Source organism: Buteo buteo, chromosome 6 (assembly GCF_964188355.1).
Source record: "Buteo buteo chromosome 6, bButBut1.hap1.1, whole genome shotgun sequence".
Classification (NCBI taxonomy): domain Eukaryota; kingdom Metazoa; phylum Chordata; class Aves; order Accipitriformes; family Accipitridae; genus Buteo; species Buteo buteo.
In genome coordinates, this window is record NC_134176.1 from 44,254,474 (window position 1) to 44,270,930 (window position 16,457).

The 16,457-nt window shown below is 43.1% G+C and overlaps 1 protein-coding gene across 3 annotated transcripts in view; it reads right to left on the minus strand.

Moving 5' to 3' along the window:
* Positions 1-16,457, minus strand: part of LRP4 (LDL receptor related protein 4) — an 84,791-nt gene that overhangs the window by 32,233 nt on the left and 36,101 nt on the right. For all 3 annotated transcript variants that reach the window (XM_075030819.1, XM_075030818.1, XM_075030820.1), the window contains exons 2-3: positions 10,801-10,947; positions 716-832 (exon numbers count right to left, since the gene is read on the minus strand). In XM_075030819.1, the coding sequence (XP_074886920.1) occupies positions 716-832; positions 10,801-10,947 (264 nt within the window). The remainder of the gene's footprint in view (positions 1-715; positions 833-10,800; positions 10,948-16,457) is intronic.

Below are 16,457 nucleotides of genomic sequence, written 5' to 3' on the forward strand. Positions count from 1 at the left end.
GAACACCTTTTGCTAATGGAAGCCAAGTACAAGTAACCCTTGTCCTCAAAGGGGAAAGGAGGGGGCTGAACTCTAAAGACTCAGGCAAAATTCCCTCTATTTTAATAATCTGTAGAAGCACAACAGCAGTGCTCACAGCTAGCAGCCTGCCATGGCAGCTCTTCTGAAGATGGCACCTTACTTGGCAGCAGTCAGTCAGCTTTCAGGGTAACTGGTCTCTGCGTGGGCAGCATCCCTACAGCACCTCCTGCTCCTCAGGGAGCTCTCTTTGAAAGGAGAGGATGCTGGGGACAGGCCGGCACAGCAGAAAAGTCAGACAGTGGAACCTGAGGCCCCAGGAAGTCAGCCAGACAGGCAGTTCAGTAGGATTTGGCAGGGGTTAGGTGTTTCCACGAACAGGGGAGGACACAGCTTGGGGAAGTGCTTCATGGGACATTAACTAGCAGGGCTGCAGGGCATAAATGGTTCTCCAGCTGGATGGAGAAGCATCCCCTCCCCCAGGACACGCAGCTGAACAGCAAGCCAGGTGCCAAGGTGTCAGGGCTTACAGGTATCAGGTACACACCTCTGTCAGAGGCAGGATATAACTTATTACAAGCCAAAGGTCTGATTCAGTGGATAAACTCTGACATTCCTGTAATAAAAAGGGTCAGCTTTCCCCAGCCATGGCAGGCAGGCACGACACCCACCCTCTCCCCTCAGAGAGGTGACTTACGGCAGTCCTGTTCATCAGAATCATCCTCACAGTCATTGTCTCCATCGCAGACCCATGACCGGCGGATACACTTCCCGTTGTCACAGTGGAAGTCCAAGGGGGAGCAAGTGGGCAGCACTGCAACAGCAAAGAAACACCTCATGGAGCTTCAGCCAGCTTCCTTCCTGAAAGTGAAGTTCCTTCCCTCCTGAGGGAGGAGGGCTACACCTCTTAGAAACAAAAGACATAAAATTTCAAGTCACGAGGAAGAGCTCTTCCTCAGATGGGGTGCCAGGGTAGGTCTGTAGCTTGGCAGTCTCTCCTCTCCAAAGAAGCCCTGATCTTTCCACAATAAAGTAGCCACCACAATTCTCCCACTGAGTTCCTTTTTTCTCTTTCATCCCTGAGCCTGCTGCCCTCCCATAACTGCGCTTGTTTTATAACAAGCAAAATTATATTATCAACATCTTTCCTGCATGCTTCCCAGTTCAGTCCATCCTGTTTCTATTACACAGCAAGTTCTTCAGAGTGAGAACTATCAGAAGCAATGTTTTTGGGAACAGGATTTCACAAGATGCATGCTACAGTGCGTGTTCCAGCACAGGGACTCTGCCAACGTTTTTGTCTAACAAACCTGCAAGGAGAAGCTTAGAGGCAGAAATGCACTGCTGGGGATAATTTGCTGTACCTCAGGTGTGGGCAATAGAGTCCAAACCCTGCTAGAGGTCTCCAGAAGGGATGGAGGAAGGGGGCAGACATCAGATGATGCTTGCCTACACAGGAGTCTGCTGGCAATCGAGTGGAACCACAAATCCACAGTGTTTGAAGAGGCCTGGAGCCACAAAGCTGGAATTCAAGGGGTAGCATCAGCTCTGTCCTTCCCCCCCACAGGTGAGAGGAACACTCAAGCCAGGGAGGTTCATGCTTTTAAGTGCTGCCAGCTGTGGTAGGGAAGGGGCTGCACAAGACTGTTCCTGACAGGTGTGTTCTCCAAAGAACAACGTTTGCTCAGCGACGCGAAGGGGCGAGGGCTGGAGAGGCTAGCGCCTGAAACCCTTTCATCCCAGCCCAGCTTGCCGACAGCATCTCCCATCTGTCACCAGGCAGGCCAGCCCTCTTCTGCTATGCTGCTACTTCTTCCCTTGCCAACGCTATCCTGCAGGTACCAGCGCAAGGGGAGGGAGGCGGTTAAAAGAAGAAGGTGAAGACAGCAGCCACATACACAAGGAGGGGGATTTAATAAGGAGAACACATAGTCACATTTTCGGCTATTCCAGCTTCCTCAACCTTCCGTTTCCCCTTGGGCCAGGACTGCTGCCAATGTCCTGTGAAAGCAGCATGGATTACACTACACAGAATCATTCACTGCTCTCCATACCAAGTTCTCCAACATTGCTCGCTAAGGGCCTGTCCTAAAAGCCTCTCACCCTAAGAATACATTAGTGCAGTTAAACTCAGACTTGCTCTAACATCTCTTTTCCTAATCACAAATTCAGATCATCTTCTCAGCCGTTCCTGCAGTCTGGCAGGCGTAGGCACCTCTGTATCTGAGAGGACATCATTGCAGACACCACTGTTCTCAACGCTGAACCCAGCACTAGGTGACAAAATACAGAATCTGGCACTGGCCCTTGGGAAAAGGTTCTTCTCATCATGTCCAGGATGCCCCATGCAGATATATGTCCAGGTCAGATCCAGCTACTTCTAGACCGCAGAGAGGTATGAAGGAGAGGGAAGCATACAGATCTGTATTTTCACCCCACAGGTTTGAAAGCACCCTGGTCTTCCAATGGCTGACCCATTTCCTTACACTGAGCTTTCTCTGAACACCCCTGTGCTGCTGCATCAAAATGGAGAGGGAGCTTCCCCTTCTTCCCCAGGGCAGGCAGAAGGGGAAAACACTCCAGTTGCCTAACTGCTTCCAAACAAAACTAAGACAGATCTTTGGATTCAGAGGGTCAGTCCCACAGATCAGCCCTCTCTTCCCCAAGCACAACTTCCACACACTGCACACTGAGCAAACCTTTCCCGGCCTCAGCTGCAGTTTCAGGACTAAGACCATCCCCCCAGCATATGCTTTTCTGTCTGCTCTCCCCAGTCCCAGCGTGACTAATCACCAAAGGACTGCACAGGAGCCACCTGGAAGGGAATTTGCACGCTGACTCTCCAGGGGAGAATTCTTCAGGCTCCCAGAGGGTTAGGCCATTAGCGCTGGTTCAGAGCTGATACCATTATCCCACTGAACCGCTGCATCCCTTCATGAGGTAACGACACAAAATGAAATTCCACCCCTACAGGGAGCAGTTCAGCCAATTTCATACTCCCCCTAAATATAAAAATTGAGCTTCAAGCACAGGGGAGGGGAAGCAGGGGGAAGAGGGCGAAACACAAACTGCCACATACAAAGGAGGACCTAATTCCCACCCCAGCAGACAGCAAGTGTGTGCCAGCCCAGACAACACCAGGGGGGAGATAAATCCCCTTCTACAGGAGCTTTCCTTTAAAGGAGGAAGAAAAACCACAAACCCACTTTAGACCAAAAAAAAAAAATTAATGAAGGTTGATGTCTCATAGAGCAGAGGAACTGCCAATGGGATCAGGGCAGGGATCCACGTAAACTTGTAACCTGAATCTAATAATGGTCAGAAGCAGATGCTTCAAAGGAAAATGCAAGAGATTCTGGGAGCAGCTTTCACACAGGGGCAGTCTCTTCCTAACCCCCTCTTCCCAGCTCTGCCCTCCCAATCCACAATCCCTTCTTCCCATTAAAAAGCAAACTGCCTACACAGAAACATTCCTGTGTTTCCTTCTATTTGTTCTAAATGCATCAGGCTTCAGTTCCACTGTATGGCACTTTGCTCTAGGGTTGTTATTATTCAGCCCTTCTGTTGGTCATTTATTACTTCATATTTTGATGAGTTTTATTCCCATGGAGTTAAAGCTGAGGGCATACCACTACCCCAGAGTTAATGTTTAGTCCTGTTGTAAATATATCCAAAGTGTTTGGAAATGTAAGTTAACAGGAAATTCAAAAGTTAAGAGGTCACACTTAGAACACTGAAACAACCTCCACTATATTTTGTCCTGACATCATGGAGCAGCTATACAATTTGGTAAGTGTATTGCTTTAACTCATGTAACTCATTTCAAAAGCCACATTTCCATGGTCAGAAGAAGAGTATATGGCAACACAAATGAAGCAGTAGGAACTCCTTCCACTACCAGAGATGGAGCAAGACCTCTCTGGACAAGCTGGATTAGCATCTAGGAGACTGGAAACAGAACCCCTATATTCTCTTCCCAGCTTGGTATTGACGCTTGCATGACCATGGCACAGTTCTGTCTCTTTAGCCCCACTTCCCCAACTTGTAAAATGAAGGATATTTATCACTTCCTAAGAAAGCTGCAAGTCCTTCGTAGGCACTGCTTCCACTGATGAGAAAATAATCACAAATTGCACTAACATGCTTTCACCACTACTCATACCAGGATTAGGTAATGCAACAGTAAACACAGTTAAGCCTCACCCCCCCTTCCCTGCTCAATTCCAGCTTGATCTCTCCATATCTATGCAAAGAAACAATATTTTTCTAAAAGAGATGAGCAAAGGCAATTCCTAGGATGAAGGCAGACAAATGCCCAGACAGACAGGGACTAACTCATCTCCCTAGGCAGAGCAGAGAGGCAGGATGGGGAAAAAGCCCAAGGAAGGGAAGCTGGTGGGAAGAGCTAGGCTGGGCAGCAACAGCCCAAGAGAGCACATCTGTCAACTGAGAGTGAACAACACAAAAAGGCCTTTGAACTTCCAACCATTTCCCTGAGCTCATCCCTCTGCATGGTCACACTGGACATCATCCAAAGTTTCAGCAAAGCTACGTCTATCGTAAGCCTGCTATTCCTCCCCCTCTCCCAACTCCTATTACACAGGGCACTCTTTTATGGCTGAGCAGAAGGGGAAGGGGGAGGGCGGGGGAAAAGGGAAGTTTATAAGGTGAAACGCAGGCTGAATCACGTCCCACTGTCCTTTGAATGCTTTATCCCTGTTGCCTGTGGTGAGCAGGTTGCTTTGTACCCAAGGACAGTGAGCGACTGGTGTTCAGAGCCCTGGAGTGCAGTGGTTTGAACAATACTGCTTGTTTAATTAGGCAAACTCTCAGTCATGTGAAGAATGAGAAGTTAATTTAAAAAATAAATACAGACTCAAAAAAATTCATGCTACCTACATTACAAACAACTGCAGCCTGACCCCCAGCTATGTCTACGCTCATGCATGTGTATGAGCACAGATATACACACAAACATAGATCTGTTTGCTGAGATCTGTAGCACAGTGGGCAGTAAGTCCAGAAACAAGAATAAAGGATGTTAGTCAACCTCAGGAAGAAATAGGAGACACTGCATTTTGGAAAATCTAGTTCCAGAATAACATAAAACATGTTTAATCACACTGCTGAACTGTGTTTAAAGATGTTGCTACTCAAAAGAAAAAAAAAAAAAAAAAAAAATTTTGAAAAGAGTATCAGCACCCCATCTTTCACAGCCCTTTGATCACAAGCACTCTGCCCGAGGGGGCACTGCATTAATTCTGATGCCTTTTAAAGGAAACACACGTACTCCAAGCCCAATAAAATGACAAAGTATGGTTCCAGATATAGAACTGGTGTCTCTTCAAGAGAAACTTGAACTCTTGTGAAGGGTTCCTAATTAGTAAAACTTGAAGTTTGGAAGTGAAGCTTCATCTGAGCTCTTGCATCTCAGCTCAAGGCTGCTGATTAAGTGAAGGACAGAGGGAAGATGATTCTTTTAAAGTTTGCATTAATTTTAGTAAGAGACCTGTGAGATTTTTATCCTCACATCACCTCAGAAAATTTTGTTGTGGGACTGATAAGTAAGCTATACTAATAGTCCTGTTCTCCTGGCAAGGAAGAGACCCTCTCCTGGTCTTGAATGAGTTATAGCTCAACAGGAACTGCCTAAATTTCCCAATGAGATAGGAACAACAGCCCCCTTTCAGTAAGCTTTAAGGTAAAAGGAGTAAATTCTTCTTCAGTCCCTTTAAATGAAAAAGTATTGTACATCAGTGCATGGAGCTAAGCAAGCAAGTCTGTGTCCCAAGTAGCTACACATTTACAAGCAGATTAGGTATGATACAGATCCAAAATTCAGAGTAAGAAGGTTCTACTGGGGGATGGTTACAGGGGGATTTGGCGTATCTTAGGAGAAACAGAACTATTTATCAATCCTCAGGCCAAGTTTACTCAGTTGTCCTTTCACCCTTGCCACAGGAAGTAAGACTCATTCACACCACGCTGGACTTCAAAGCGCATGCAGGAGGGCAGAATGAAAACCATTCCTCCGCTTGCATGCGGCTTTCGTTAGGGACAGTCCAAAGTAGTCTCTGTTGGCACAAGGCAGGAAGGCAGCTGAGCTACTCTGTGCATGTGTAGCAAAGGCTTCCAAGTCAGACACTGTCAGCAAGCCAGAGAGCTGACACCAGAGAAAGTCTATGAAGCTGGCATGACAGCTGTGAGGTTGCTTATTACTATTATTACTACAGCATTCTGGCTTGTAAACATGATCCAGAGCAGGAAGCAAACATGTCACTGAATAATTGGCTCCCATCACAGCAGGACTTCAGCTGTGCAAGAAAACCAGTTCCTGTCAAGCCAGGTAAGCAGAGGCAGGGCTCTCCCAAAAACAACGGGAAAATACCTATGAGAGGCAGACATTCCGAGGACACCAATACAAGCGGAAAATGTCTGGGGTGTGCAGAAAGGGTAACAGTTGAGGAAAAACTTAGTGCAACCGACTCAAAAAGTGGGAATTTGTTTTATAACTTGTAACAGAACATTAAAAAAACCCAACCAAGCCAAAACACACCACATTTTAAGAATTTATCTCAAACTGAAAATCTCTCTGAAAAGGAAATGTTCCTTGTGTCTGCTCTTGTTTTTCATAGCTGCAACTCCTCTCACTCACCACCAAGTATCTTGCCCCCGCCCCTTTTTTTTTTTAAATACACAGTGTGTTTCAAGCTATCTGTCATTCTTTAACTGAAATGATAGGTTACCAGTTCAAGGCTAGAAAATTGCATTAATATGGAATTTAGTAAACTCCAATCAACTACTTAAGCATATGCAGTGCTATATATACACAGATGCAAGACTGGATCTTGACTTGCAAAAGTAATGTTCACCTTTCCCCCCACCCCATGTTTCACTCTCTTGCTTTACTAGGAATCCAGCAGTCCAACGTCTTCCCATTCTCCTCTCCCCTTCCCAATGAACTAGACAGAACTCTCTCAGGAACTCATTCGTGTCGCTGTATCGGCTTACAGTATACATATGAGCTGATACACTGAAGGAAAGGTAGACCTTAAAACAAGCATGACTGCAGCTTTATTTCTCCGGAAAGTTAGGACATTCACAGGGAAAAAAAGAAAGTCCTGCAACTCTGTAAAACTAGCTTGCAGCAGACCAGTGGAAATGTGGAATTCCTTGCAATCACTTCTGTTCACTCTTCTGATCAGAGACATCTACTTGATGATATTATAGTTCCGGTCTTTAAAACGCAGAACTATACTTGCATACATTGGTGAAAAAGAACCCCGGCAGCTTTAGCATCTCAGAAGAGTCCATATAAGTGGTTGCACAGACTTAGGTTCATGAGTCAGAACAAGCCACTGGGCTCACCCCAGCATGAAGACTAGCCCCATGGTCTTTGAGGAATCTCACTAATTTTTTCACTAGGTCTTCAACATATCTGGGGCTTGTAGGATGACTTCATCAGGACAACCCAAAACTACAGCTCAATACTTATATTAAAAAGAAATTCACCAATTTCAGATCTGGTACAAGTCAATAAATAAAAAATAAATCAAGTTCAAAACAGAGTTGTCCAAAATTTCACTCCAACCAGAACACTGTATGCATGTCACAGACAGATGGCCAGGGAAGGAAAGAAAAATCTGTGAACTGACCATTCTCATGTACTATGTGCAAGTATCAGTGCTGATTTGTGAGAAGCTTAAATTGATTTAAAGTTCAAATTGCTGTTCCAAGTGGCTCACACCCCACCTCTGCTCTTGCACTCCTGCTGCCTCTTCTTTATGCTTGGCACAGTCAGAAAACAGATCAAATGAAAAGTTAACCCCACAAATGAGTACACATTCACAAGGCTCCTGTGTGCCAAGCAAAAGAGAGGGATTTAGCAAGTGATCTGCTCTAGCAAAAAGTTTCAGTGCCATAACAACTAAGCAAGATGGGAAATAGCACAGACAACTACCACAAACCTACACTGCACTATACTAGATCTTACAAGCTAACAATAATATCACACACCTGGACTCATAATAAGGAGCTACTCAGAGCAAGATTCAGCAGGCTTAATGGAATAAGTGTTCCTAGGACCCCTCCACTGCAACCTTGCATGTGTGTGCAGAAGCCATGCACTTAATAGAGTCCTTAGCCCCATCACTTTACTTCCATTTTTGCTTTCTTCTTTCCACTAAATTATACTCAGAGTACTTCTGGCTGTCAGGTGAAAAAGTTCCCCTCTTCATATTTATTCTACTACAATGCAATATTTAAAAAGGCAGCTCATATTCCAATCCTTCCCCTTGAGTCACTTTTCTACTTTGTATAAATGCAGCTCTATCTCCCCTCCCATCTTGTCAAATCTACTGTTCTTCTCTGTACATGCTAGCTTATCTCTCTCACTAAATTGCAGAGACCTACAGCACAAGTCATATTCTGAATGAGATGTTTAAACATTCCCATCTTATACGTGCTGTTTTAAAGACAGCTCCCTTTCCTTCAGTCTTATTCCTCCCTTTGCCTTGTTAGAAACTGTAAATTAAGAAAGGCAGAAGTTAAACCCACTTCCTACAATCTCTGTTGCACTTGCTTGTCTGCCTCTACTTTATACACTTCCCAACCTCCAGTGCCTGAGAGTATCCGCAGATTGATCACAGTTCACTACTACTCCCTAGTTTGCACAGCTTCCATTCAAATCCATATGGGCCAAATTTCCTTAATATATTAGGGATACACCATAACCACAGCTTTACTGTGCAAGACCAAAAGGTTCCTCTCATCCAGGCCACAGAGAGACACGATGCAACAGCAGATGCCGAGAGAAGAGTGTAAGAACATAGCATGCAAGTAAACATTCTTCCTTAGAAGACAAAATCTGCCTCTATTTGTGATACAAAGACTTCCTGAACAAGAGGTGGCATATTCATCTTTAACAGCCCTCAGTGGATTTTACATCCATAAACTTGTCAGACTGCTTTCTGAGAATGTTTGCAATTTCAAAATCAATGTTTTGTGGCAAGGAGATCCACAGCTTAAGTATATGTTGTATGCACAAGCAAGTCTTGTTAGCTTTAAACAGTCTCCTGCTAGTTCCTGTGAAAGGTCTTATCCCTCCTGCCCCCCAATCCTACTACGCCTGCTTAGCTTAAAAATCTTTGGTGCTGGATTTTGCTGAAATACAAAGTAGACCTTATCAACAAGTATCTCTTGTCTAAATCATTACTATTTCACCACGTTTCAATAGATTTGTGAAGCATGACTTCCCCTGACAAACACCTCCCCCCCAAATCAAAACAACACACCAAAAAACCCCCACCAAAAAAAAAACCCCAAACCAACCCCCCAAACTCCCTCCTCCCTGCAAAACACACACATACACACAAAATCTTCCCCTGCACTCAATAAGAAGCCAGCAAAATCAGTTTAGTTATTGTATATGCCTTACGTCCCCAATCCCCTTATTCCTGCTCAGCTTCTCTTTTTTTCAGCCTGTGCAGTTGAGTACAGCCTCCTCTCGCCTGCTCTTTTGAGATTTTAATACTATTTCTTCAGTTCCCAGATCCTCATCTCCTCTTTCTTGAGCATGGCAAGTTCTCAAATTTGCACTTTTCTTCACTGAATGTAAAAATGCAGGTTTACCTTCCACTTTCTTTGATTTCTCCACTTAAGGTCACTTCCTTGCCCAATAACCCTTTCACTAATCATCTTTAAACCAAACACTGATTACCTCAGTTTGCAGGCAATCTATTTTTCAAAACCCTATTTTTCACCCAAGGTCTTCCACGTTGCTCACTATTTGCAAAATTAAAAGAAACGAGAAGAAGTGAGAAGGAAACAAATTTTCACAAAGCTGGGTTGAGATCTCCCACACTTAAGGAAGAAGAGATTCTCCAAAACAATATTTCAAAGATGAGGAAATGTCCTTTCCTTACAGCAGTCAACAGTGGAAACCAGGGAAGGCTAGAGAAACACCCAACAGAGGAAGATAAATTCCTCAATCATGTTCATCGACAGGAGCCTTAAATCTTCAGCTCTAGGGAAACTTTCAGGAAAGCAGTTCCACAAAATTTGGCCTTTTCTCCCTCCGTTCAATTCCACCACACCCTGTGGAATATAAATAGATCAGGTAAGAAAGCAACTTAACTTGTGGCTCCAGGGAAAAAGGTTTTCTCTATTCATCTATATCATGCTAAACCCACTTAAGAGTTACATTTCTTATCAGTTCTCACCTAGCTGGGCTCAGCTACTCAGATGCTGACACCATGCAGATACACAGTAGCTGCAAGGTAACTTCTCTCAGCAGACCCCAAGACCAACTAATGTTGATTAGAGTGCTTATGTTTCCCTCCTGTTATACGGCAGCCAGGACAGAAACTAGAATGTTACATAAGAGGGCAGACACTATCAATACACTTTTTCACACTGCTTATTTATTTTCCATTAATATTTATAGCAAACCCATATAATTTAGTTCACAGATAGTGCTTTTGCAAGGGTGAGAAAAAAAGAGGTACTTCTCTCTGTCCCTCCTTTCCCTCTAAAACACTCATGTCCAATAGCCATCTAAAACCAGCTGCAAAAGGCACAGTTGGGCTTTCATTGTGCTTTATGTCAGTAGATACTGGCTCTGTTAGCCTCCAAGTACTGAAGTCAGTCAGAAGTATGTAATCTACCATCTTAAACATTTGTCATACAAAAACTAGGATGTGCCTGTAAAACAGAGAAGCACCAGAAGAGAAAAAGTTAAGACATTCAGTTTTCACAAACACAAGTCAAGAATGGTATTCTTACTGCAGCCATCTTCATCACTGTGGTCCCCACAGTCATTGTCTCCATCACATTGCCACTGAGCAGGGATGCATGTGCATTCACCAAAAGCACTGACAGCACATGTAAAATGATTACGTCCACAGGAGCATTCGGTGCTACTTGTAACACCTGTAAAGGAACAAAGAAAAACAGTATTTTGAAGACATCCGTCTATTTTAGGGTAAATACATTAAATACAAAGTGACATCACAATTTTTCTCCATGTACACACTGTATGTAGGAACACATACTCTACTGCAAAGGAAAACATTCACCTCCCTCACACTGTTGAAATAGGAGATCAAGTACTATGAACAGTCTCCTGGAATGAGGCTATTTGAAGGCAACAACAAATAGCAACCTGCCAAAAAGAGACTCAGGAATCAGTTAGCTGAAAAATAACTTGGCGCTAGTCACAATCAAATTCAAGGAATCCCAGGTATCAGAACACCCTTTTTATTTTACAGACTCAGTCTTCTCCTAGAGCACAGTGCTGCTGCTGCTCCACTTAGTTCTGACACCACAACAGAAGGTATAGCAAAGATGCTACTTCAGAGTTATCTGGGGTCTTCTCCAGACCCTGAACTTTATAGATGCAAACCTTTTACATGTCACTGCTTTAGACATTTCAGACTCCAGTGAAAGGAAAAAAAAAAAAAACCAACACACTATCGTTTCTTATTTATCTGTAGAGATTAAACTGTGACATTATCCTGTTCATAACTGGCATTTATAAAAGAGAAGAGGATTTTCAACTCTACAAACTGACCAAAAGAAAATACAGCCCAATGTCAATATATAATCTGTTAAGAACACTGTTTTCCAGCCTTAAAGTTAGCTTAAGGAGGTCCCAACTCTTTTCTCTCCTCTCCCAGCTACAGAACAATACTCTGCACAACTCTTGACTCTCACCCCTGTGCAAATGCAACTATTTATGATATTATCCCACACATTGTCTTAATAAATCTCTGCCTTGAGAGAGAATAGGCTATAGCCCACCTCTCAAAAAGGAAAAGGTCATGCCTGCACTTCTGTCTGATGTCATCTAGACAATCTATATAATCAATATCACTGTTAAACAAATGATTATTCTATCAATCAACAACCCCCTCAGACTAGTCTGTGAGTGGATTCTTTTTGCATGGCTCCTCTTTCTGCAATTCAAACAAACCTAAAGCTCTCAGATTAAACAACAGACCATAGGGAAAGAAGTACAGAGGGATACCTGCCCAAGTCGTAGTTATACACATCCTGAACTATTGCAGACTTTTTGATCTCATTTGTTACATCTAGTGTTCGACTCTGATGAACCATGAGCTGTAGCAACACAAGCCAAAAAAAAAAAAAAGAAGAAAAAGAAAAAAAAGAAAAGCACCTCATAATTTCCTTGTTTTCCATTCTAAGTGAGAAAAGCAGTATCTGCAAAATTTTATGTAACTATTCTGCAACTCTCCCAAGAGCAGAATTCCCTCCAGCAAAGACATCCACTTGTGCAAGTTAAGCTGATTTAAGTTTAGAGGGGATGCACTTTTTCCTTGAGGAACAAATCCATGATAAGTTTCTTCTGCAACAAAACTGGCAGAGGTTTCTGCCAGCTTCTGCTGCCTGCTCCTAACTGCTACACTGCAGGTTGCAAGGCTTTGCTAAAAATTATTTTCCAAGCACATCCACAAGCTGCTGAATTGGGCCAACCAAATCCCTTGCAGGATCTCCCTTCACAGACTGCCATGGGTGTAACAACCTTTTCATCTTTCCCCATCTCTGCTACAAATTATCATTAAAACATTTAGTAGAAAACATTCATCTCAAGGTATTACTCAAGGTATGCTAGAGAAAGAGGCCAATATCTGGTGTAACAAAGGACAGAAGCCAGAAGAACATAAGGTGGATAAGGAACAGAAAGAAGGAAAGGCAAATGGAAGAGGGCAGAGTGGTCAGATCCTCAAAGAACTTATCAGGTATGGCCAGTGGAAAGGCTGACTCAAAAAAACAGCAACAGGGGTGATGTAGAGTTGGAAGGCAAAAAAAGCAGCACAGACATCCCTAAGGAAAAGCAATGAATCATCTATGCAACATATCCAACTATTAGAAATAAACATAAGGAAATTCAGAAGAACCACAAACCTCCCCAAAAATCAAACAGGTTCCTTCAAACTGGCAGCACAGGAAATTCAGGACAAGCCATCTTCTGCTGTTGCGTTCCACTGTTTAGAAAGGCAGAACTAGCCATAAGTTGTACCAAGGTAGCTGCTGTTCAAATCACCTTTTCCAAAGTAATTTTTCTACCAGTATCCTCAACAGTACCCCAAAGCACTTATCCCAGCTACTTTAAGCTCCAATACCCCTTCCTGTTGGAGTACACCAAGATGATCATCATCCTCATTAACCCTAGAAAAAGAGAAATATGAAAGTACTAGTGACTGGCTCTATCTTGCCCAGGCTCCACAATGTCTTAGGGTAGCTTCACCAACAGGAAGGGATCAAACATCAAGGCAACCAATTCTTAAACTAGGGGAATGTATTTAATAATTTATTTCTAGATAAGCACAAATGAAAGCGTTGGGGAAAAAAGTCAAAGTGAGTTATTTTAGCTCCTGAATAGCAGCATGGAGGTACAGCTCTGCAGCAGCAGAGAATTAGTGCAGCTGTCCCAATCTGCAAACTGCAACTTAATCTGCTGTATTGTCAAACACACAGTTATCTTCAAAAGTTGCTAGCAGTATCAGGTTACATAGATATATATATACACACACACACGTATTAAATCTGTTCTTCCCACCTCATTGAAGTTCCTATGTTCAGTCATCTCTGGTTTGTGTTTTTACCATGTTATAGAACCTGTTGGAAGCTGAAGGATATGTTATGACTCAGATACCAACACTCTCTCATATGCACTAGCGTGTATCTGTAGTACCATTATGTAAGCATACTTCGCTTAACTAGTCCACATTATGACCTTTGTGAGTCTAATGCTTTGTGATCTGTGACCTTTAGGGTAACTAACCTTCTAGTCACTATAATGATGCATTTTATAAACCATGATTTACCCCAGTCTTACACTTGGACAAGTAAAGCACATTATTGTTTGGAGACCACGCTAATTCCAACCTATAAACAGTATCAGAAGAACCAATCCTGGATGACTAGTCTTTATCCAGTAAAAGAACAGGTTGAATGAAACCTGGGACCCCCTGTAGAGCAGCAGGAATTTTCTCAATTATTTCAATGTGTATAGTGTTTCACTCTTGGTGTCCCATGATTATTTCCCAGGGCTCAGAGCTCCAGCGACATTACCCTGTAACTGTATCTGTAACAGTAGACAGCCAGGAAGGATAAAGATGAGAAGTATGTTTTCTCCAACTCCCTCAAAGACAAGCGGAAGTAGTGCATTTGGTGTGAGAAGCCTCAATGGAAGATTTACTCTTTAATGTCGAGCTCTCATTAAACATAGGGAGTGTGAGACAGAAGACTAACCAAGCACGCACAAAAAGCTCCACTGTCAGGTTTCAATCCCAGTTAGTGAGGGGTCCCGGAACAGGATGGAAGTCAGCACTTGCTGTTCAGGTAACTGGACCAACAATCAAAGCAGACATATCTACTTACACTTCTGCATATTCTTCTGGAGCAGGAACAATGACAGGTACCTCTGGGCTTAGCCATGACAAATGTTTTTCCTAAAACTTTTCATCACACAGCAAGCTTGGACATTTTACAAATCCTCTATATTCAAAAGTAATTTCATTTATGCAGGAGGCAAAAAACTGACATTTTAACAATGCAATATCTACAAAACAATACACAAGAGCTAAACAGAGGCATTGCCAGGTGCTGAGCTGACATCACTCAACTTTCCTAGCCTCTCGATACCTCATGTGACCACCACACAAGTTTCCTACTCTCTCACTTGCTCATGGGTACAAGCAACCAAAAAAATCATCTTCACTGTCTGTAGTTTGGTTCCCTCCAGATGTGACAGCAGCAGGATTTAGTAACCAAACAGTTTTCATAGTAAAGCATTATACAAACAGCCTCCAGATTTTAAAAACAGGAAGTCTGTCTAAACACAGGCCTCATTACTTAACATCTGCCATCACCTTAAATTTAGCATGGTATGCTCAGTTTCTTCAGATTCCTTCCAAATACCCTCCCCATCTTCATGTTTATCTGACAAATGAAATGCCTCTTGAGGGAGGGTGGGTTCCCCCCACCCACCCACTTAAAAAAGATAGTTAGGATCTTTGTAATTTGATGTCTAAAGTATGCAAAACAGTTATGTCATTCCTGGCTGAAAAGCAAAAGTCAATAATCATCCTGTTATTTCTGCACATCTTTTTTTGGGGGGGTGGGCAGGGTTGCTTAAACAATAAGTCGTGACTACTTCTCTCCCCGCCCCGCCCCCAGCAACTCTTCATCAGGCCAAATAATACAGCCCGTAAAGAAAAACCTAATATACAAAGCTTCATTTTGCTGATGAGGTCACTTGCAACCCTCAGAGCTATTACATAACAGCCCTGTATTTGCCACAGAGTCACAGAAACATTGACATTACAAAGGAAGCTTAAGTAGACAGAATAATTACCAAACTGAACTCTGTAGCCTTTGTTTTGTTAGGGACAGCAGATATCTAGGGGAGAGTGAAAACACTGTTTCTTTTAAGTCCTGATGGCATGTTTTTTTCCAAAAGGAGAGGTGCTAATTCTATTTTCAGTGAAAATAATGACAGATGGTGGCTCTTACCACTATTTTGTAGCAATTCAACCTTCTACAGGCTGTTGCTTCAACATGGAATCATTTAACAGCCCAGGCTGGAAGGGACCTCAGAAAATCACCTGGTCCAACCTTTTGTGGCAAAGGGACCCTAGATGAGACTATCTAGCACCCTGTCCAGTTGCATCTTGAAAACCTCCAGTGATGGGGACTCTACCACATCTAGCACCCTGTCCAGTTGCATCTTGAAAACCTCCAGTGATGGGGACTCTACCACATCCCTGGGGAGGTAGTTCTGCTGAATGATTGTTCTCACTGTAAAAAACTTGTTTCTTATGTTGAGATGAACATGTTCCTGCTCTTCAGGGTCCATCAGGCCCTGGCAGTATTTCAGCAATAGCAGGATTTTCTCACAGTCCCATAGTATGGATGAAGTTTCCTCAAATGGATGTTGACCAATAATATTGCATGCAACTGCCAAAGAACCTGCCATCTATGGTCAACACCATGCTGTCTTTCCACATTTTCTTTCTTTCCAGGTACCAACAGCTGACTACAGAAGAGACTCTTTCACTCCACACCACCCTGTTAGTTGCATCTTTTCCCCTTCATCCTAACACAGAAATCTTTACTGTTATTTTTTTTAAAGTAGCAGTATAATATTCACAGCCATCAGTTTGTTTGCATCATCCTGCAATCCTGCATTACCTACATGGGATAGCATAGCTAAGTATCCATTTAGGTCTTCTATAATGCAAGGAAAATAGCACCAACAGGTTTAGAAAACCAAGAACTATGAAAATATTTGGCATGATTTACAGTTGCAGACTGTTCAGTTCAGAATCAGAAGCCTCTGGAAAGAACAATCACTCCTTTGGCCTAGGACTGAGTAACACATGAATCTGGGTTCCTTCCCCTCCATGACTAACACG